At 41.7% G+C, this 22,799-nt stretch overlaps 1 protein-coding gene across 3 annotated transcripts in view; it reads left to right on the top strand.

The window, feature by feature from the left end:
- Positions 1-22,799, top strand: part of htr4 (5-hydroxytryptamine receptor 4) — a 215,740-nt gene that overhangs the window by 178,512 nt on the left and 14,429 nt on the right. The window contains exon 7 of one of the 3 annotated variants that reach the window (XM_039813874.1): positions 2,187-2,284. The exons of the other annotated variants lie outside the window; for them this stretch is intronic. Coding sequence (XP_039669808.1) covers positions 2,187-2,250 — 64 coding nt within the window. The 3' untranslated portion in view covers positions 2,251-2,284. The remainder of the gene's footprint in view (positions 1-2,186; positions 2,285-22,799) is intronic. 3 annotated transcript variants of the gene reach the window in all.

Here is a 22,799-nt window from a genome sequence, read left to right as displayed (position 1 = left end):
CGCCGAAAATTCTGTGATGGACCCACGGAAGAATTCCGTTAAATAAACACAGCCCCTTAAGTTAAGCAAATGTCATGGGTGAGCTGATGGTTCCATGACACGCTAGAAGAATGGGACGCTTGGATTTAGGACAAGAAGAAAGCGACTTTAGGAAACGTGTACATGCAGGACACGATCCCCGGTCTCCTGGGTGAAAGTCCTGTGTTTGACCCATCCACCACCCCAACCAACCTACTTACACAAAATTTCAGCCTTACATACCCGCTACCATAGTCGCTCTTAATACTACGTCTTCTTCTCATTGACTTTACATTGGCATTGTTTTCCGTGGTGGCCACACGGAATTTTCACACATTCCGTGCCACCACCACGTAATGAACTGTTAACAGTTTGTGATCATTTCACGGAATTCAGTGAGACCAGGCTGTCTCTGGTTTAGATATGAGGACGGAATAGGCTCCTGTGTGTCCTATTAGAGGGTAGGAATCAACAACCTACAGGTATATCGTCGTATGTTTTGGAGGACTTTGGAGACTGTCTAGGAATGCTAGGTAGGCCTTATTGTATTTTTTTTTATTTTTAGTGGCTGATATCACAGCCTGTTTTTCTCCCTCCGTGGCAGCTTCTCTCAGATCATGGTCACTCAGTCTATAACTTGCCGGCCCGTCTCTCTCTCTCTCTGTCCACTAACAAGCTGTTCAGTTCCTTGGTGATTGCTAAAGTCTGGGGGGGGAGGGTTCTTCAGAGTCTCTGGGTTGTTATGTCCCCATGACTGCTCCCCATCAAACATCAAAGCAGACAGATCGGGGTAGGCTCATATAATGTCAGACCGCCAAGCCACTGACTGAGTGTTTTGAAATGGGTATGATTTGCCTTTTCCTTTCTCCTTTGCTGGCAGATGCTCAAGGAGGGTTTTTGATGGATGTGTCGGTTTGTCCAAAACTCTGGTACAGCTCATGATTTTTTAAATATACTTGTCATGAAATTTCAAATGTTTTGTTGACACGTTTGTATACTGCCCCCCCGTCTGTCTTTTTAATCAACATTTTGATCCGTGACAAAGAAACCTCAACAACTACTCTCAATGTTGACGTGAAATTGTGCATTTGCATTCATGAGCCCAGAGAATGAAGCCTTCTACTTTTTTAGTTGGCTTCTCCATGAGCTTTTCTCTCACTTTGCACACAATAGTATCTAATAAAAGCAGTACTTCGAATGAAATGGAGAAACTGCTGATTGTCCTGCTGATTTAGGAGCCATAGAAACCGATTCTTGGGAATGCTTTGTACAGAAAACGATCTACTTTGCTGTGCACCACTGTACTGGTGATGCTAAACACGCTCACAAGCTTTAGGGTTGTGAGAGGCAGGAGAAGGTTTGTTGCTTTAAGTCCTCATGTGTGAACATTAAAGATAATGCCGCGGTTTGTGTTTTTCCTGCATTGTTTTAGCCCATTTGACACAAAATTAATTACATTTTGGTCAATGTTGGTGTTCGCAGTTTTTTGTTCCTAATTATAATGCACACACAAACACACACACACACACACACACACACACACACTCGTCTGGGTGTAAACTAACCTTGTTTTTCCCTTTCTCTCTCCCTCCCTCCCTCTCTCTCCCTTCTCCCTCACCTCCTGCTGTCTCTTCCTACCTATTGCTCCTCTACATCGTTTCCTTCCTCTTTCTACCAATTTGTCCACTTAACTTTCTTCTTTTCTTCCTTCTACACCATGCTTGTTGTCTTTTTCATAATTTCTTACTTCCACACACTTTCCAATCCCTTCTCTTTCTTTCCATTGTTCAATCTTTCCTTTTTCTTTTCATTCTGTTTCATTTCCGGTTCTCTGTTATTTCCTTTGTTTTCTTCTTTTTTTCGTTGCACTCTTCTTCCTTGCATTCCTTCATTAATTGTGTTGATTATCCACTATATTTGTTTTTGCCCTTTGTTTTTGCGATTTTTTCTTTCCTTCCCTTCCCTACTTTCCTTACTTTAACCTTACATTTTCTTTCTCCTTCAATCTTCCTTTTGTGTCCTTTACCTTTATCATTTCCTCTCTTTCACTGGCTACACCTGCCACATTTCTTCTTTCCTTTCTCCTCTCCCCTTGTATATTCCTTCCTTCCTTCCTCCTCCTCCTCCTCCTCCTCCTCCTTCTCGTCCTCCTGTCCCTGTCTCTCCAGCGGTTGCTCCTCTGCCTCCAAGCTGCTGCTCTGGTTCTGCAACACCAGGCCAGTGCCTGTCTAGCTGCTGTATGTAGGGCGTCTCAAGGCTCTAGCAAGTGAGTCTGCAGCCTCGCACACTCACATCCACACACATGTACAAGAAAAATTTACATGGAAAAGAAAAAAATACAATGAAATGTCTTATTTGTTTACTTGAAGATCGTAACCTTGCAGAAATAGATTTGTGTTAAACAATTTTGGCTCTTAATCAGCTTTTCCTTCAAATGCTCTCCTTTTTCACAAATGCCGTTGAATGCTCTCGGAACGAATAGTGTTTTCTGTGAAATTTTTCTGAATGACTCTCTCGATCGTTACTTTGCGCTGTGAGAGGGACGGAGAGATGCAGACAGCATGAGGATAAGAGATTTGAAGATATGCATTATCGTGGTGAGGCTTTTCCTCTACCACACGACAATAGATGTTATTGACTGACATGCGTGCGTGTTCATTTGGAAGACGCACACCGTGACACAAATACAAAATGTTTTTTGTGGGTATTGTCATATTCAATAGCTGTACTACCTGAAAGTCTCCTCTTTTCTGTACTGTGAATTGTGTTATTGAGTTTTTTCAGCACCACTGAAGTCCTCTGACACACTGAAAACTGTCATTGTTGAGTTTGCAACATACAGTAAACACTTGAAACTCCCAACAGTGGCGTACAAATTGAAAGTTTAAATGCGTAATATTGTTTGCTTCTTCTGTCCAAGGAGGCACAAAGTTAAAAGTGAAGACATATTGGCCTCTTTCGATGTATTCAGTGCTTTCTTGCAAATGCAATTGCAGACCTCTCATTTTTAAATGAATAAATATCATTTTCAGCAGTCAAACACAGAGGACAAAGGCAGGCATGGACAAGGGAAATAAAATGAATTTTACATAACATGCTGGAGATGTGCATGACGAATGTTGAAGAAAAGAAGTACTGGCACACTCATACATTGCTTCAGAGGAAAGGCTGCAGAGCAGAATGAAAAGCTACCCTCTTTGTTTTCTAATCTTCTCAGCAGCAGAGCTAAAATCCACAATCAAGTGTAAAAACAATTCACATGAAATTAATGAAGCATGAAACACAGACTCTGTTTCACATGGATTGGATGTATCTTAGATCTCATAGTTGTGTGTGTGTGTGTGTGTGTGTGTGTGTGTGTGTGTGTGTGTGTGTGTGTGTGTGTGTGTGTGTGTGTGTGTGTGTACGTACATGCGCGTGTGTGTGTACATTTACAGCCATTTAGTGTGTGCTCTCATTCTCAGCAAATTACATTGAGGATCATTAAAGAAAGAGCCTCGGTTCCTAAAACTGCAGAAACTACAAGATGGCATTGAACTAATCATTGCATTTACAGAGCTGGTAAAAACATTTTACAAAAGTGCAAACCGAGAGCAAACGATGAATTCAAAGGTAAAGAGACAGTCAACAGCGGTTCTGATGAAATTTGATCAACATACAACTCCCCTGGCCTAATCAAGTAGTTTTAGGAGTCTTAACCTATCAATACTTAACCATAGTGTTAACAGATCAGAAAACGGTCATATGGTTCATTTATTAAGGCAATGGCAGTTTCTAGTTTAGTTTAGAAGAACAATTGTTGCTGCTGGCAGGCAGCTTTGGTCTAATTACATCACTCCTACAACACTGTTAGTCTCCCTGAGGAGTTATTAGACTAGCTGCACACACACACACACACACACAAACAAACACAAACTGAAAGTTCGTAGGGAGTTAAGAAGGATGCTGGGTATTTAGGCCTGATGGTAGAATGTGTCTGTGCAGATGTTAGAATTAGTAGGATACACCATTGTTTTACTTACAATTTCACAAACTCCAATCTTTTTTTTTTTTTATCCTGCAGACTTTCTGCTGACATGCAAAACATGTCTAAATGTTTGCAAACCTGTCGCTGACTTTCCGCTGCTTTGCTGTTGTTTTTCTTTCCGTTGTGATTTTCATTTTCTTGTGTCCTGACATGGATTCCAGACCTCCGGTCAGAAAGGAGGAACCTCACGATACCATCTGACCGATCCTAAACTGTGGTCACTGGCTGTCCTGGAGGTGTATACTGTATGTGTGTTTCTGATAGGCACGAGAGAGAACATAAGTAGCAAGTAAATGTGTGTATTGACACTATGGATATGGATATGATGAACATCTTGACAAACAGCCAGCTCAAAGATGTGCTCTCCTCGGTTTGTTGCAGGCGGCAGCGCCATTTTCAGAGCGTGTGAAGTGTGAAAGTTGTCATAGCTCTTTAAATGGTACTGCTGTATGCACTCAACTAACCAGCCACCTGAACTCCAGCAGCGCTGCAACTGTGGAGGAAGTCTTCATGAAGGATGCTGCTCATTTCCCTTTTGTCTATTTCAGTCAGAAATGAACTTTTACGAGCAGGGTACTATTGCGAAGGAGACAAACTTGACAACCTAAACATCTCTGGTTGCAGAGATGCGGAGATGTCCTTATCCCTCCTGTTGTGGATGAATAAATCATCATAAAGAACATGTTTGCAGGAAAGACATCACAAGAAATGAGATTTAATGGCAGAATGAGGAGGAACTTCCTAAAAACCATGTATAGACTCATATAAAAATAATCCCTTTCAATCATTTCTTATGACTACAGATCTTATAACTTTAATGTTAATAACTTTATTATATATAAGTTTATTTATAGCACCTTTTAAAAAGCAATATATCTACAGAGACAGTGCCCTCTGCCTGTACTTTCTCTTTTCATTTCATTGTGCTGTGTTCGAGACGTTTCTGACCATCAGCCATTGGGCAGTGGGTGTGTAGCTCCCAGCCAATGCGTGCAGTGTGTGAGGGCTGGACCCTATAAAAAAGAAGCAACCAGGTGTCAGATTGTAAGCGTGCATCCAAGAGGAAGTTTCAGAAATGGCAGACACAGTGCCGAAAAAACCCAGCCCAACTCGTCAAATACTGCCGCTTCGTCCTGTGGCCCTCAGTGTCGCATACCGATGTGGGACACACCGGGCAGAGCAGCCACTCAACCGCTGCACTGTAAAATAATGTAGTAAGAAGAGCGACAATGGTATAGCCTGACAAGCCAGACCCACATCCAGATGTTGGGTCTGGGAACTCACTATTGACAGGGCTCAATCCGAGGGGCGGGAATAACGGTTGTCTTTCAAATTCCCTCTGCACGCAATAGGATAGCGCTACAACCAACCAGAGCAACGCTAGGTTAAAATTTTGCCGTATCTGGTCGGCATAACTCCAAACACATCTTCCTTTTTTAAGACTGGCTTCAGTGCCGTTCTTTGTTCTTTTCTCAAAGAAAAACTTGTCGTGGCCAAAGCCAAATTCGAAAGACCGCTGTTTGCCAGCAGCAGCAGCCATCTTCTTTGTTTCCAAGTAGCAGGGAATTCACTTGGAACCGTCGCAACTCTGCTGTCATTATGCTAAGCCCGCCCACTGACTCTATATGTAGCAGAGGATAAGCCCCACTATGTAGGGGTGTTATTTCAATCAGAAGAGACTTGTTTGCAGATATGCAAAAGGTTTTAATATACCACAGCATGTAGTGTACAATGTATTGGAGATTGGACTCCATCATTATTAATACATTTAATATATTAATAAATTAATGTAGGGGTAGTGAACCAAGATGTAACCCCCCGATGGAATCCAGACACCAGTGGTGGCTGAGAAGCCGGAAAACCAGACCTAGGAAGCATCGGAGCGACAGCCGGAGAACCATCAGGACGGGAGGTGGAAGGGGAGGAGGAGGGACAACGTCTTCCCGAAATGACAGCTGATAGCACAGGGAGAGAAGCAGCTTTTTAAACCAGTGATGAGACACTGTGATTGGCCTATGGGATCCTTAGCCGTTGATTGAAATCAAAAAGAAATCAAAGGACATTTAGAATAGATAAAAATGTGCAATTAATTGCGATTAATTGCGAGTTGACTATGATATTAATGCGATTAATCGTGATTAAATATTTTAATCGTTTGACAGCACTAGTTATTACAAATTGCAACGGAATTGTCTTATTCTGCCTGTGGCTGGTAATACTTAAACCTGTGCCTGAGCTGCAGAGATTCTGTGTGTGCTGACAGTTTATGAATGATAGTGTGTGTGTGTGTGTGTGTGTGTGTGTGTGTGTGTGTGTGTGTGTGTGTGTGTGTGTGTGTGTGTGTGTGTGTGTGTGTGTGTGTGTGTGTGTGTGGGAGTGATTTTACCGAGCTCTGGTCCCCTCAAACTGTGAGACAGTAGGTCATGTTCCAGGTCACACACTGGGCCTCTTTTTTTGATTATGTTGAAATACAAGTGCTGAGCCCTTCATATCTTTGTGCCAGACATTTTAAATAATTAGATCAAAAAAACAAACAGACATTGTCCCTGGCAGGGATGACCAGGGCATTCAATGATACTCTTGTATTGTCATAGGAGCTGTCAGGGCTGGGGTCAGACATGATGAGTTTATAAACTACAGTTTGACAATGTAAAGCTTGGTTTAGTCAATGGCATTTCATCACAGAGGTATCCAAGAGCAAAGCTACATTTATATTATTTTATGAGAGCTTAAAAACTGACATGTTTAAAGGTTTTAATCCAAGTTAAAAAACAAACATCCAAAGTTATTTTTGTGTGTATAATGTTTTATTTATCAATTATGCAACTAAAGGCGGATTAAGTTACTGGCTGGTTTTGTAGAGACGGGAGATACAGCTAACGTTAGCTCGACCACAGTCGTTGGTTGCATGAGTGGTTAGTTTTAGTGTCAGTGTAGTCCGCTAGTACGGCAAGTTTAATTTGCACAAATCTACAATATCCTCATGTCTGGGTTTTCCTTTTGACACGGGATTCTGTAGAGAAACAGATCGGGCTTGTCTCTCTTCCGATTGTGAATCTAATTGAACAACAACTATGTGATATTTTGGCTACCGTGTGGTAAAAGCTGAGCTGACTCGTTGCTTCTGTTTGCCCTCCAGCTGGGCGCTCCCATAGTGCCGTGACATCACGGGAAAACTAGATAATGGCCTATCAATTTCATTTGTCACATGAAATGGTAGAAGTACAATTCCAGCTAAATGTTATCCCATCAGCTCCTTCACGGCCATCAGATCGCCATACCAACCCTCATCAGCAGCTTCTCTTCTCTTTTTCTTTTTTTTTATCAAACATGACTTCTTTATCTCATCATCAGAGGACACTATGCAGCATCAGCTCTCTATCCATTAAGCAATGTCCTTTACACGAGTCTAAAACCACGGAAGCTGATGGGTCTTCATACACACATTATTCAGAGAGGAGAGGAAACATCCAGAGATAAGAGAGAGGGGAAGGACACACACAGAGACACACACACTCACACACAGAGAGACACACACACACACTCACAGAAACACACACTCACAGAGAGACACACAGACAGACAGACAGACACACACAGACACACACACACACACACACACATACACACATTGGGCCCTATTTTAACTATCTAAGGACACGGTGTGAAGCGCATGGCACAGGTGTGTTTAGGGCATGTACAAATCCACCTTTGCTAGTTTGATGGCGGAAGAAAGGGTCTGTGTGCCAGGCGTATGGTTCAAAAGGGTGGTACTTAGTGTCTTCATTAATTCATAGGTGTGTTTTGGGCATAACATGCAATCAACCAATCAGAGTGTCATCTTCCATTCCCTTTAAAAGCTAGGCGCATTTCTATTATGATGGCGGATGTATACCGAATTATTTTTTGTGTGCTGCTGCACTTCCGTATGTGTGTAACAAGCATAGTGTGCGCTCTGTGTGCATTTTACTAATTCACTGTTAAAATAACAATGAAATGCTGCGTTATTGACTTTAGACCAGGTTTTTGTTGGTCAATGGCGCAATCACTTCCTGCTGCCTCAAGATAGCAATACGGAAAGAAATTACCTGAACACACCTCCCTGTAAGACCAGCGCAAAGATGGGCGCAGGGGCATTTGCTATTTAAAAAACGTGGGTGCTGGAAGGGAAATAAATTGACAACTGCATCGGTCTTAATCTAGCAGAGACACTTGCGCTGGGCTTTGTGCTGCATTTCACCAGGTGCAAGATAGGGCCCATAAAGTGATAATTAACATGAAGGTAAAATGATTTATAATGAAACTCTTAGGTGACAGTAATGTTAAAACGTGAATTTTAACATTCCCAACATGTTAAATTATTAAACCAATGTCCCCTACCCCTGATATATATATACACAGTATATACAACATACTAATACAGACAATAAGGGAACATCTGCACCCTGTCAGGATCAAGGGTTCACTTCTATCATTCAAAACTTAGTATTTTGACTATATGCATATTAAGTGTGTCTTTGAGCTGAAAGCTGTGCTCCTTTCTGAATAGTTACTTTATACTCATTAAATGAGCGCTCTAGATTTAATCATTAAAGGAGGGGGACTCGCCCGGAGCCGGAGACACTTCTGCTTGAGGCTGCTGCATGTCTTGATGAGTGTTGATTGGCTGATACACGTCTAACATCTACCAACCAGATAGTGTTGTGGGCGGGACATGAAGTGAGACTCAGTGGTGAGTGAAACCGGAGCAGAGGGAGAGACTCAGAGCTGTAGCTGAGACAAAGTAGAACACCTTTTATTTCATTAACTTTACCGGTTATCGGTCAAATAAAACACAGATTCAGATAATCTGCAAACTGCCAAATATGGGACAGAGCTTTTACAATTGCTGCTCCACGATGGTGGAAGATGCTGCCTTCAGATATCAGATGTGTTACCTCCATTTCTGTTTTTATATCTCGGATAAAGACACATTTTTTATACAGCACGTTGGTCAGATTAATCTGTGTTTAAATGTGCTCTAGAAATATAATAACTGAACCTTAACATAAGAAACATTTTACAGACCGAGAGATATGTTGCTTATAATAATTAATCAGAAATCACAACCAAAACAGTAAAAACTGGTTCCCAAGTTTTATTGTTTAGTAATAATGTTTATTATATAGACGATGGATTATAGAGTAATAAAGACCAAGTTATAATAACAAGTTTATAACACTGATAACACTGCAAGATACAACTAATATAAATGCATATTTCCCATAATTTCTGTTTGTTGTTTTTGTAATCTCTCTCTGTCTTGTGTGTTCTAGTTAAAATGTTTTCTCTGCATGAATGTGTCCCATCCCTTGTTGTAAAGCCAGTGTATACCAGGCTGTATTAAAGCCAATGATGAAATGATCATATCCATATTAAGTGTGTGTGCGAGCTGAAAGCTGCGCTCCTCTCCGTGTCCTCTGGTTCACAGCGACTACAGCAGCACAGAGCATCAGCAGCAGAACGCTGAGCACTGAGCATCGCACTTTGAAGAAGGTGGAGTAAATCCCAAAGAGCTCCATGTACACTAAAGGAGTTCTCTCTGTTGACTCACACTGATAATCATATGGGTCAATAACTGTACACCAGTACTCCCCTGCAACTCCCACTGAGATATTAGAGATAACCAGGTTCCCTTTATAATGGTACCTGCTCACTCTGCTCATGCTCTGATCAGACGTTACACTAAAGATTCTTCCCTCTGTTCGGCTCGACTTGATAAACCATTCATGGTCCTTACACTCTCCCCAATCTCTGCATCTGAGAGTGACTACTTTTCCCTCTGAGAAGAGCTCTATAACAGGGGAGCCAAATTTGGGGCACACCACCAGATCATACATTTGCTCTCTCCTAGAGGCTTCACAGTAGTACAGACCTGAGTGATTTAACGTTAGAGATGAAAACACCAGCGAGTAGTTTTGGTCTACTGAAGGAACAGTCTCGTTTTGTTGTCCTAGGTGAGTGTAGAACCGATTAGACCAACGTGGGGGCAACGAGCGCACGGCGAGCGCACGGCAACACAGCGGTCTCTCCCACTGAGCGGTAGATCATCTCATGCTGCAGGATCAACTCTACAGTGTAACTGCTAACACACTGCTGTCGGTTCATCACCAGACAACTATACCGTGTAAAGTCTGTTGCTGTGACGTTGGATACACGAAGAGCTGATGTGTTTGTCACCACTTGGTAACTTCCTCTAACATTGTCCATCACTGATGTCGTATTCTCCCCAAAAACTGTCATTGTACCATTGTACATCCAGATGTACACATGTGCTCCCTCACACGGCAGGTCCACTGTTTCTCCAAGTCTCACTCTGATACCGCTCCGATCTATCGAAGTAGAAACAGTGATAGTGAAGTTGTTCTCATGCGTCACGTTGCCCTCACTCCAACACTCCTCTCGGTACCGGCCGGAGTCTGAATGGGTCAGGTTGAGGATGGTGTAAAAAGAAGTATTCTGTAAGCTGTTGGACCGGAGGTCAGAGGTGTTCCACAGGACAAGCTTCTCCTCACCAACAGATCTGGAGATCAGGCAGGAGTTGGTGTTCTCGCTGAGGTCGAAGGTGTAAGAGTCTCTTTTCTTTTGGATGATGATCCGTTCTTCTGCATGGATGTTGTTGATGAGAGCAAACAGCAGGAAGGAGAGCTCTGTGACTGACGCCACCCAGCTCATACACTCCACGCCAACCCTCATCAGCAACTTCTCTTTTTCTTTTCTTTTTTATCAAACATGACTTCTTTATGTCATCATCAGAGGAAACGTTGCAGCATCCGCTCTCTATCCAGTAATCAATGACCTTTACACGAGTCTAAAACCACAGAGGCGGGAGAGGTGTGTGTGTGTGTGTGTGTGTGTGTGTGTTGTGTGTGTGTGCATATGTGTGTGTCTTTCTCTCTGTCTGTCTGTCTGTGTGTGTGTGTGTGTGTGTGTGTGTCTGTGTGTCTGTGTGTGTGTGTGTGTGTGTGTGTGTGTGTCTCTCTCTCTGTCTGTGTGTGTGTGTGTCTCTATGTGTGTCTGTGTGTCTGTATATGTCTGTCTGTGTGTGTGTGTGTTTGTGTGTGTGTTTGCGAGTAAACTTTGGCATTAGCATTACCGCGTGCATGTTTTTGCAGTAGTTTTCTCCTATTTACATGATGGATTTCCGGTGTGTTTTTGACATGTTTGCATGTTTGTATGTGGGATTTTCGCATTACATTTTTGGTGCACACTAGTGAAAGTATGTGTGTATGTGTGTATTTACTCAGCGTGCGTGTGCATGTGCGTGCGTGCGTGCGTGCATGCGTGCGTGCGTGTGTGTGTGTGTGTGCATGTGTGTGTGCTGCTGTTTGGCCACTGTTTGGCATGCAGTGACCCTGGAGGAGCTATTGGAGACTTTCTTACAGCTAAACAACATTATTGTGGTCTGTGTGTTTTTCATTCTCACTGGCCACGCATGCTGGCTTTTATTGCTGTTGGACTTTCATTTGTGTTGATAGCTATGGTATAGGTATAGGATCTGTATGGAGAAACCATTATTGTAAATTTGAAATAACGGTACACGTGAGAATTGTAAGATTCAGCTCATTCACTGACATAGGTAAATACTGAGAAAGACGACTAGTTAAGATTGAAAAAAAGATTGTGGTTTGCGTTAAAACACCAGTCTCCTTAAGTAGTAATCCTGGGACACAAACACACGTTTCCTGGGTGAAAGTCTAATTGTTAGGGTTAGGGCTGTTTTCGCCTTAATTTCTTCCAGGACATGAACTACGCTCCCCTACTTGAAAGTCCTGTTTTCAGGTCCTTCGCGCCGCTTTGCGCTCTTATACATCAGCAGCCATTGTGCTGCATACAGTCATAAATACATGGAATACATACAAATTCCAGTGTATTAGTTTTTAGTAGCTATACATACAAATGGTTCATGCGAACAGCCTGAGACTGTACAGCAAAACTCACTTGGCAGGGGTCAATATGTGTCCACTCACCGGGAAATAGTTCCATAAATAACCGCCCAGCAAGGACACACAACTCAAGTTCAAAATAATAAAATCATAAAGCATTTTTTCCACCACAAACTTAGATGAAGCAGCATGGTTGACCTCCATTAACTGGATGTGACACTGTAAGAGCCAAGTTGATTAATGGGACAGTCTCCCAAAAAGCTGTGTTCCTTTAAGGCAGCGCTACTTGCATCACTGTATAGTCTCGCTTTGCCAGACCATCCATGCGCTGTGGAGTGGAGGAGGGTCTGGCTAGTCCACACAGCATTCCGGGATGGGAGAAAAACGTGCTCTGGTTTATTGGCATTTCTTTAAACCAATCACAATTGTCATGGGCAGCGCTAAGCGCCGCAATGAGCCGCTGCAAAATAGTCGTGCAAGAGAAAACTCACATTGGACAGATAGTCTAGCTAGCTGTCTGGATTTACCCTGCAGAGATCTGAGGAGCAGTTAACCATAGTCCTCAGAAATCCACCGGAGTTTCAACAAAAAAGAAAGCAGAAGGAAACATAAATCGGCAAATACATGCATCCAACGGAATTTCCTGCAGGAATATAGGATAAGCATATAGAGCAATCACTGTACAACTGCAGCAGAGCATGAACCTTACGGTAAACTCAACAGTTTCATTGTTGTTTAGTATGTGCGTGGCTCCTTCTCCAGATATGGTGGCAGGTATACGCAAGAAACAAATAAGTAGAATTCAGCTAGAGAGCTGTCCTCAGTCAGTAACCACATTAATCTGGTCAGGAAGGATCTTCACTTCCTAATTGAATTGGTGTGGGTTGCTGCCTCGCTAACTTCACCATCTCTGTCTCTCTTTTATGTTTGTTCCTCTGGTAGTCTCCTTGTCTCCCTTTAAAGACACACACACACACACACACACACACACACACACACACACACACACCTGCCAGATGATTAATGCCAAGAAGTTTATGGTAATTACCATAAATAATATAGATGCATCTGGCTCACATCTGAAAACACACACAATACAAATTCACAATTAACAATCCATATGTGGTTCACAGCTGCTACATGTGTCTGTCCAGACCCATAAGTCAAGTTAATGTCCAAACTTGCATCTGTTTTTCCAATGCAATAACATCCTATGTAAATGATGTACATTCACACGTAAAAAATGTGTCCATTCAGAAAGATTTTTAAGAACATTATTTTGGTGATATTTTCAGTAGTTCTGAAACATGGCTGATCTGGCCTCTGAATGGGAGATGGCTCATTTTCATCGGAAATATTTGGACCTAAAAAGTAGCAGGCCTTTATTAAATTTCACACTTTTGTTCTTGAGTAGTTTCAGATTTACAAAGCCAAATTTAAGACTTTCAAAAGTCTTAAATTCAGTCAAATGACATTTTGCTCTCGTTAAAAGGTAATTTGACTGAGCAGCATTTAAAATGAAGGGTTTTAATAATCTTGTGTTGTGAGACATCCATCAAAAACTGATGTAGGTTTGGAGACAAGACCCGTGGAAAGCAGACATTTTATGAAGTTCCAAGTTTGAAAATGGAGCATTTAAATGCCACTGTCTTTGCCCTCTTTCAACATATTCTAGGGTTCAATTCCTCCAGACGTTCGTATGCCTGATGGTGCGGAGCTCTGACACATTTAGTTTTACAGATCCTGTAAGCTGCTCAAAGTGCGCACAAAGATTCTCAACTTTGTAATCGTGATCAGCGTACTGTATTTCCTGTAATTGGCAGCTTGATTTCTCACATTATTGAGATATTATTTTTGGAAACACAAAGAGGAGTTTCTCATGGCAACACGTACATCAACCACAACAACAGCGTCAGAGTGTTTTAAAAGGTCACCTGCGACGTGTTTGAAAGTTAGAAATTATTTAAAGTTCTCATCTCAAGGCATTTTGGTGCCAATATTGAGCGGTGCGTGTTGCTATGGGTAACACTGTGGTCTTGCTGCAATTCTCTGTTATTGGAATTTATGAAAAAGTTACTTAATGAATGCTTCTGGACTGCATGATGTGAGCTGGAAAGAAGAGAAAGAGAATCCGTTTTTGAACTCTTCCTTCTTTCGTTCTCAAGCGCACACACACAAACACACACACTCTTTCACAAACTGACATAGAAACCCAACACACACACACACACACACACACACACACATTCTGTCTCTCTGAGGTTTCATTCATGGTTACCGCTAGGTCTGCTTATTTTCTTCTGTCTAAGCATCATAGCATCATAGCCTCGTCTCATGGGACTCTACGCTGCAGAAGTGTAATTTTCCCCTGCCTTCCAGATAGAAACGTTCCATTCTTCCTCCCTCCTCGCTACAACAGCGTCTCACGCAGAGAGCTGGAGTGGGTGAAATATGCAGAGAGAGAGAAAAAAAAAGAGATGTGGATTGTGAGGGTATTTGTCTAAAATCTGTCAGTAAAGATTATGGTTTTAAAAAGTCATCATGGCTCTATGACAAACTAGGTCAGTGCCATACAAATTGACTCATACGAACCATCTACCCCGGCCTCGTCCCATAGGGTACTTTCCTCTTTCCCACCGAAAGTGGCCACTAAATACCATGTTTACTAATGGCAGTCTGGCTGGTAGCTGTGAGCATAGTTGGAAACAGATGTTACTTACTGTCCTCCTCAGGCCTCAACACCAACAGGTCAACGTGTCAGTGATCAGATTAAATGCTCCCAGTAAGCTGCTGGTATCATTCAGACAGCCGGGACAATACTAAATGTCGCAGAGTGACAGCGCATGTCCATGTAGGTTAGACAGTTGCTGGATGTGTCAATATTTCATGTAAGAGGAGGTCATTTGTACGTTAAAAATAATATAAAAAAATAACAGTTTGGGGTAACCAACCAGGTAACTGCATGTGCTGCACTCTTTTCAATCAACATGTTTTGGCAGAGAGCCTTCATTAGGCTGTTTTGGTAAAGGCTTGGCCGGTATATTCACAATATACCGAGGCCTATACGACATATATGAAACAGAAACAGTAGATGACCAGCATCACCTGAAATATAGACATTTTATAACAAAAGTATCAAAATGCAAAAAAGAAAAGTCCTGATTAATAAAAACAACAGCCCGTCCAAACCCAGAAATGGGTAAATTACGCATGCTCGATGTGTCATTGTGCAACTGCTTGCTAGCACCAGAACAACTGTTTAAACTGATAACATGATATAATCCAGGATGTTCTCATGAACCATTTGTACATACTGTATAGCTATGAGTATATAGTAATAAGAGTAATGCACTGTAATCTGTATGTATTCCACATGTTTAGGGAGGAAGTCAGGGTGGATGGGTGGGTCATAAAACACATATGTCTATATCCACGACGTTGGTTAACTTCTCCTCAGATCTCTGCAGGGTAAATCCAGACAGCTATGAACGTACTTTTGAACGTACACATGTTCAAGTTCCTTCCCAAGGCTATTTAGCAGAGGTGCTGTTGCGCCGTTGCGCCGTTGCCCAAGACATCTGTGATTGGTTAAGAGAAATGCCAATAAACCAGAGCAGGTTTTTCTTCTATCCTGGAATGCTGTGTGGACTAGCCAGACCTTCCTCCGCAGCGCTGTGGTGGAAGGTCTGGCAATGCGAGACTGTAAAACACAGGGCTTTCGATACTGTCACCCATGAAACACTTGTCCCGGGAGTACTACTTAAGGGTACCAGTGTTTTAATTCATACATCGATCTTTTTTCTAATCTTAACCAGACGTTTTGGTGTCTAAACTTGACTGTCGACGCCGCATGATTATCACTTTTTGTTGGCTAAACTCATCTGCAACGGCCTTGGAAACGACCAGCACCTCACGGTGACCGGTACCCAGCTCACAGTCCTCTTTTCTCGGTTAAATGTTATTGTAAAGACCGCTGAACTTAACTGTCATGTGACTGGTCGTCACGTGACCGGCATAATTTCGTAGGATATCATACAAATTGTTGTGCAAAGTTTACATAACATATCATACGAACCCGTTTATGAGAAAGCATTGTTAAATTTGTGTACTGCTAGTATACTGTATCTTGTTCAATGCCCCTAAGTGGTCAAAAGAGTTATTTTGCTCTCCATTTGAAATTGTCCTTTTGTAAAAGAGTTGAGAGCGGATGAATAAGAGGCTACGGTTTTAACCACAGTGTGTGTTGTTGGTGTGGAGCAGAGTAAAAATGTGTACTTCTGACTCTGTTTGAGTGCATTTGTGTGCATGTCCACTCATTAGGGCTCCTCATCATGTCAGCAGAGGACAGCACTGCCAACGGGCATCTGTCATTATTCAGGCATCATTCTCTTTATGTGTCTGTTCTGATGTTTGACAGAGGAATTGAATCTGTAGCCAGTCAAGCAGAAAAAACAACAGCAAAAATTGATTTTAAAACCCAGAGGACCATGGCAAACATGAGCTAATTACAATAACACAGCAAAACAAGTGTTTAGAGCTCTTTCATAAAATACCCGGTTTTAAGATTTTACCGATAACTTGATGGTTGAGTTTGTCTCTGGTCACGCAGGAAAAAAAGAAGAAAAAGGACAAACATTGGTTTTAAAGTCATCGGACCGTTACAGGCACAACAGTTTATAGTGAAATACTGACATGCTCTTTTATAAAATACCCAGTACCGTTTTTGGAAGCATTTATTGAAACATTAAAAAAAAATTAATATTAAGTCTAAAAGGAAAATATTAATCATGTGCTGATGACTTGTCCTTTTTCATGACTATTTACCACCACCATCAATTCCAAGTATTCCTCTTGGCTTGATATTTTACATTTGTATGAACTGGGGTAGACGCTCCATATTCATGCTCCATCTTGAGATACGTTAGCCGGTAAGGGACATACAGGACATACTGCTCCGCCTTTTGCGTTTTGGCTGTCACATGATAAACTCGCAGGTGCTGCTAACGCTGCTAACGGGTATCGTAGCTTCCCGGCCCCGGCAAGTTTGAAGAAGGAAACATGGAGGATCACACATATTCAAAATCCAAATTTCAGGAACAGGAGTCTTCTTCTTCTTCGCCCAGAAAAAGAAAAGGGACATTGAAAAGAGCAAGAGACCGGCTTTTTGAAGCATGAAGGCTACCGTAGCTGTAATACGTACTTTGATCTGCATGGCGCGAGAGAGTTGATTGCGATATATGATCTCATTGCTAGATGGGAGAAATTCCCACACATTGGACCTTTAGGAAAATTTGTTTTGTTTTACGACGTTCCTGAACCAGATCTCTCAAAACAGGTCTCGAATTAAGTTAATTTTCTCCTGATTTGTCCATCTGAAAAAATGCCATTTCAGTGTCAGAATGTTCTGGAGATATGTCGCTTGTGTAAAATTGGTCCAACATTCACTTTGGTGACTATGGGGCGAAATAATCAGTCATAATCTGTCTTTATGTTCACTTCTTCCATTGGAATCAATTCACTCAGGATATGTAGTCTCCTAAAGAGGCGTGGCAGTGGCAAAACCCATGTGACACAGATACAGGAAACAACTGAGCTGGGGCGTCTTGGTTCTACAACATCTCTGCTTTAATGAAGTAAAACAATACCACAATACTCCTATATAACTTCAAGTGTGTATTCAAAATTTCCCTTCCCTTAAGTAAAATTACAAATGTATTACAGCAGAGAGCCTCAACAGGGGATCTGGGACCCCTAGGGGGACCTCAGAATCACTGCAGGGGGGCTCCAAATTATTGTTAATATTTGAAAGTTTTTTCAGAAATTAAAAAGTCTTAACATGAATCCAACATATTATTAGCAAATATAAATCCCCACTGATGATAAGCTTACTGACACATGGGTAAGGTACTCACTAAGGTAGCCATCCACAGATCCAGTTCATCCTAAGGATTCATTGTGCCACATGTAGGGTTAATATTAAAACATGATATACATTTATAAAATCATGCTGACAATTATTATTTTAATATCTTGGTATTCAACGCACTAAAAAGGTATGCATAGAGGCTTTAGGCCGCCCTATACTTTATCGTAGGCCCAGTTTGATATGCAACTTCATTTTTTACAATATTAGTATTAGGGAGTCCCTGCTCCGTCTCTCTTTCAGTTAAGGGGTCCTCTGCTTATAAAACTTTGAAGAACCCTGTATTAAAGTATTAGCAAAGTAACAAGCAGCAATGCACGTACATATGGTAGGCTACAGCACTGATGTGCACACACCTGCTGCTGCTCGCAGTCCGTGCAGTCTTCTCTGCAATCTTCTGTGCAATCTTCTCGTGGGCGGTGTACCCATTAATGTGTCAATGTGAATGTTCTCCCACCAGAAAAAAAGGCAGAAAAACCTCTTTTGGAGGATCTCATTTGACCAGACAACCAAACCGACTGGTTAGCCAACAAGAAATAATGAATATCAAAAGCAGCGAAATGAAAATAAAAAAAAAGGTTTTCATTCCTAAAAGCTACGTTTCCATGTGGGGGAAAAATGTTGTCATGTGTTACAAGTGTGCTGTTTGGTAAACACACAGAACTGTGGGAATGTTTTGGCCACAACTGTCCTGCAAGTCATAATGGTTGGTATTTTTGCTAATAGTATCCGCAGTCATTTCCTCTGACCTTAATACGTTATGGAACCACATTAAGTCAATACAGAAGTTTAAGTAATTATACTTGTGGGTTTGGATTATTTATTAAGTACATTTCAGTTCAGTGTTAGTTTATTTATAGTGTGAGTTTGGACATTTGAGAATATTGTTTATTTTGGTTCAGTTCCAACTATTTGGTTAGGGGAAGAAATTACTCAGAGAAAGGAATTACAAATATTTTGGATGTCAGAAATAAAAGAAAAAAAAACTAACTCATTCCAAACACATGTTACAAAAAAATTAAAGACACTATATGCAAATGACATACAGCATGTAACATTTGCAGTTTTCATACAAGTAGACAGGCTTTCTTACTTTTTGTAGGTTTTGGTTACAATAATCACCTCTCAAAATCTCAAATACATAATTCCCAACAACTGCTGTCAACACGCCTTTGTTTCAACCAAGGCAATAAACCATCAACCTCTGGGACCTGCACGGTAGCTGTAATACAAGGAATTAGTCGACGCTAGCGTTCGAAAATCAGAGTCAAGTAGGAAGAAAAAGGGCTTGGTGAAAAACTGTTTAAGCAGAAGTCTGAATTTTCACACTTCAGTCCACTTCTCAATATACACAACTTCCATGCAGGTATGACACAGTGTTCACACACACACACACACACACACACACACGCAGTAGGGGTATCTCCTCATTCCAGTCATGTAAGCAATTAGTTGAGGAATGGCGCGTTGCAGGCGTCAGTCATCCAGAAATAATCAAACTTCTGATCCACTAAGAGCCAGCAGCACACTGATCTCATTCTCAAAACACAACCCGGCCCTCTTTACCTCGAAGCTTAGTCTACTCCACATGTGTATTTTTGGTGCAGGATCCTCTTGAGGAAAACTCCTGCTCGTTAAGGATTCAGCTCAGATACTCCTGTTCTGATGAGCACACACGCACGTACTGTTGACACGCGCATGCATTTGTGCTTTGATGACTTCCCCACAGGCCCGCCTGCTACTTACTTCACCCTCATGCCTCGGTGCGTGTGTCCGGGCTAAATCCTGTTTTAATGTTCTGAGACAAACAGAGCAGGGGGTTCAGTGTTTTCAGCCTCAGTGCTGCTCAGCTCAACGCTGCAGGTCAGCTCAGTACGCCTACAGCCATCTGAGAGCACACTCAACAAGAAATGGTCACTGTATAGCTTCCAGAAAACGGTTCTTTAGGCCTGTAGCACAGGCAGAAATCACAGTGAGTGGGCACAGAGCCCATCCAAGACCAATCGTACAAGGGTCTCAAACACAAACGTTAACGTAAATAAGCCATTACAAAAACACTTCACATCATGAGAGGTATGTTACACGCACCATTTATATTTGTTATATACTGAATGCACAGATCAACATATTTTTTTTTTTTTGCCAGGATTCTGGGTGGTCATTGGGATCTTTTGTTAACTGCTGTGAATCCGCTATCCTTCACTAAGGAGCGAGCTACAAACTTTCAGAGCCACTACAAGCCTACAGGGAGCGAGTGTAGACCACTGGTGTAGAGAAAATAGAAAGTGGAAAGCCCAAAGAGAAAAACATTCAGCCAGAGACAAAGTGTTCCACTAGAGAACAGCACAGAGTGCCACCAGTCCTCATAAATGTATTTGCTTTGTGCCAATCATGTTGACTGTCTAGCGTCCCCGTTATCAGTAAAAGGTCCATTTCCCACTAAGCTGTTTTTCTCACCGAGATAGCACAGGTCCATCCCCCTTTCTGCACTCACAAAAGCTCAGTGGAGGACCCGAGCCTGATTGAGCCCCACGGGCCCACAAGCTCAAAACCTCTAAAAAGAAAAGGAAGGTAAGTGCATAAGATAACAGGCTGAATTTAAGTGTCCATCTCAAAAGCTCTGCCCTCCGGTGCAGTGACTTGGTTTGAACCCAGAGAGGCCTCGCTAGGGTTATGACGGACACCCTCAGCCCCCCCGCCCTTTCCCCCCCGTCCCTCTCTCTGAAACTAAGCTTGAAATTGCAGATGTTATCGCTGTGACAGAAAAGGGAAGGACGTTTTTGTTCGCAGAGAGTGGCTCAGCGGGGGCGGAGCTGGCTGTCTTAGATCGAGGGAAGTTGGTCGGGAAGACGGGGAAGACTGTGACGTTTTATATGCTGCTTGGCAGATTAGCTGAAGTAGTGGCTTGCTCAGTAGTCACGCTCAGAGGAGTTGTCCTCTCAGTAGGGTCTTAGAACTGTGCCAAATACTCACCTGGCTTTGAATGTGTATTTTTTTTTTTTGTTTTTTTTGCACACTGCAGGACAAAACATGTCACATTGATGAGGTACTTTTAAAGTACTAATCCAAGTAGAGTTGACCAAAATTTAAATAATTGGTAACGCTTTACTTGAAGGTTTCTAAATAAGAGTGACATGACACAGTCATGACACATGAACCCTAACCCTAACTCTAACTAGGGTTAATAAAACCGAATGACACGGGAGCCCGGATAGCTCAGTTGGTAGAGTGCAGCGGGCCTGGGTTCAACTCCGACCTGCGGCCCTTTCCTGCATGTCATTCCCCCCCTCTATGTCTATGTCTTCAGCTGTCCTATCAAAATAAAGGCTGAAAATGCCCCAAAAAATAATCTTAAAAAAAAGACACTTATCGTTATGTCATAAACGTTTATGACTTCTTTATAATGTTCATGACACGTTCACACTCTTATTTAGATACCTTCAAGTAAAGTGTAACCAAATAATTTTAATAAATTGATTTGCTCTTTTCATTTTTATGATATTTTTTGGTCTCGGTTTGTGTACTGCAAAGGGGGGCAGCACTGGGACATATTTTGCATAAAATGATGAGTTTTAAACAATGAAGTATATTCAGACATACAGTACCTTTCTGTAAAGTAAAGCCCACAAATTTTGAGTTCAATCTTTTTCAAAGTTTGCAGTGGAGAATTTAAAGCTGAACTAGAGGTTCATAAAGACAGTTTGCACGGACATGTCGTTGTGTAAATGTCGTCTTAATTAGCTATTGAGGTAACTAACTACCGAGTGAGACAGAGCAACATTTACATCCCACAGGAGCCATGTTTCTGTGCACCTGTTATTTAAATCCAATATTCACTCTCCATTTGGTTTCTACAAACTCCTGTGAAAAGAAATATATCTGGCTCATAGCTGTGAGCTGTTTTACTTGCTACACCAGCATTTGGGTTTACACGGTTCCGTTTTTGCGCTGCCTGCAGCTGTTTGTCACTAAAAGCAAACTATTTAACATTACATGTAGGCATTTGTTCAATATTAGCTGTGTAGGAAATATTGATTCACATTTCAGCTTTAGCTGAGGTAGAAATAATCTTTAGATCCACTATTTTCAGCTGCTGTGGGGTTTTGCTGCCCTATAGCTTTCACTTCAATACTCTTTGTGCAAAGTTTTGAGAAAAGGTATACAAAGTGTTAGTGTCTGCTTCACACTTTCTCATTAACCGCACACCACCTCCATTCCTCTGACCATATATACAATGTTCATGGTGCTCCATCACTGTGGAAACAACAAGATCTGTGCAGCCGCATTCCTTCAGCATTTCACCTCTTTGGCCTTCTTTCTGTTTGCCTGGTGCAGATTGGGTTTCTTTGGCCCCGGCTAAAAATCTCTCAGCTCTCCCTAATGCTTTCTGACTTGTCTTCAAACCTGCCTTATCGAGCATGAGAGGAAGAATACTAGCCTGCAAGATGTAATCCCATGAAAGGACATCTTTCTGATTCTTTCAGTAGACCTGGTGTCAGCAATGTTGCCTTAGCTGACCGGCTGAAAACTTTAAGTTAATCGTTCTGGATGCCCGATCAACATATTTCATTTATTGTTGAATCTTCTGCCTTAGTTTTACTTTTACTTTATTTTACTCAGGAAAGGACGTGTGCAAATAGACGTCATGACTGTGAACATACAGTACAAGCTAAGAAATGTCTGTGTATTAACAGGTGCATGATTTAAAGCGCCCATATTATGCTCATTTTCAGGTTCATAACTGTATTTTAAGGTTTTACCAGAATAGGTTTACATGGTTTAATTTAAAAAAACACCATATTGTTGTTGCACTGCACAGCTCTCTCTCACTGCTGCAGATCCTCTTTTCACCTGGTCTCTGTTTTAGCTACAGAGTGAGACCTCTTTTCTTCTTCTTCTGTACTAT

This window comes from Perca fluviatilis, chromosome 10, assembly GCF_010015445.1.
Source record: "Perca fluviatilis chromosome 10, GENO_Pfluv_1.0, whole genome shotgun sequence".
Taxonomy (NCBI): Eukaryota; Metazoa; Chordata; class Actinopteri; order Perciformes; family Percidae; genus Perca; species Perca fluviatilis.
Note: the sequence above shows the minus strand (reverse complement) of the source record. Positions and strands in the feature narration are given on the sequence as shown.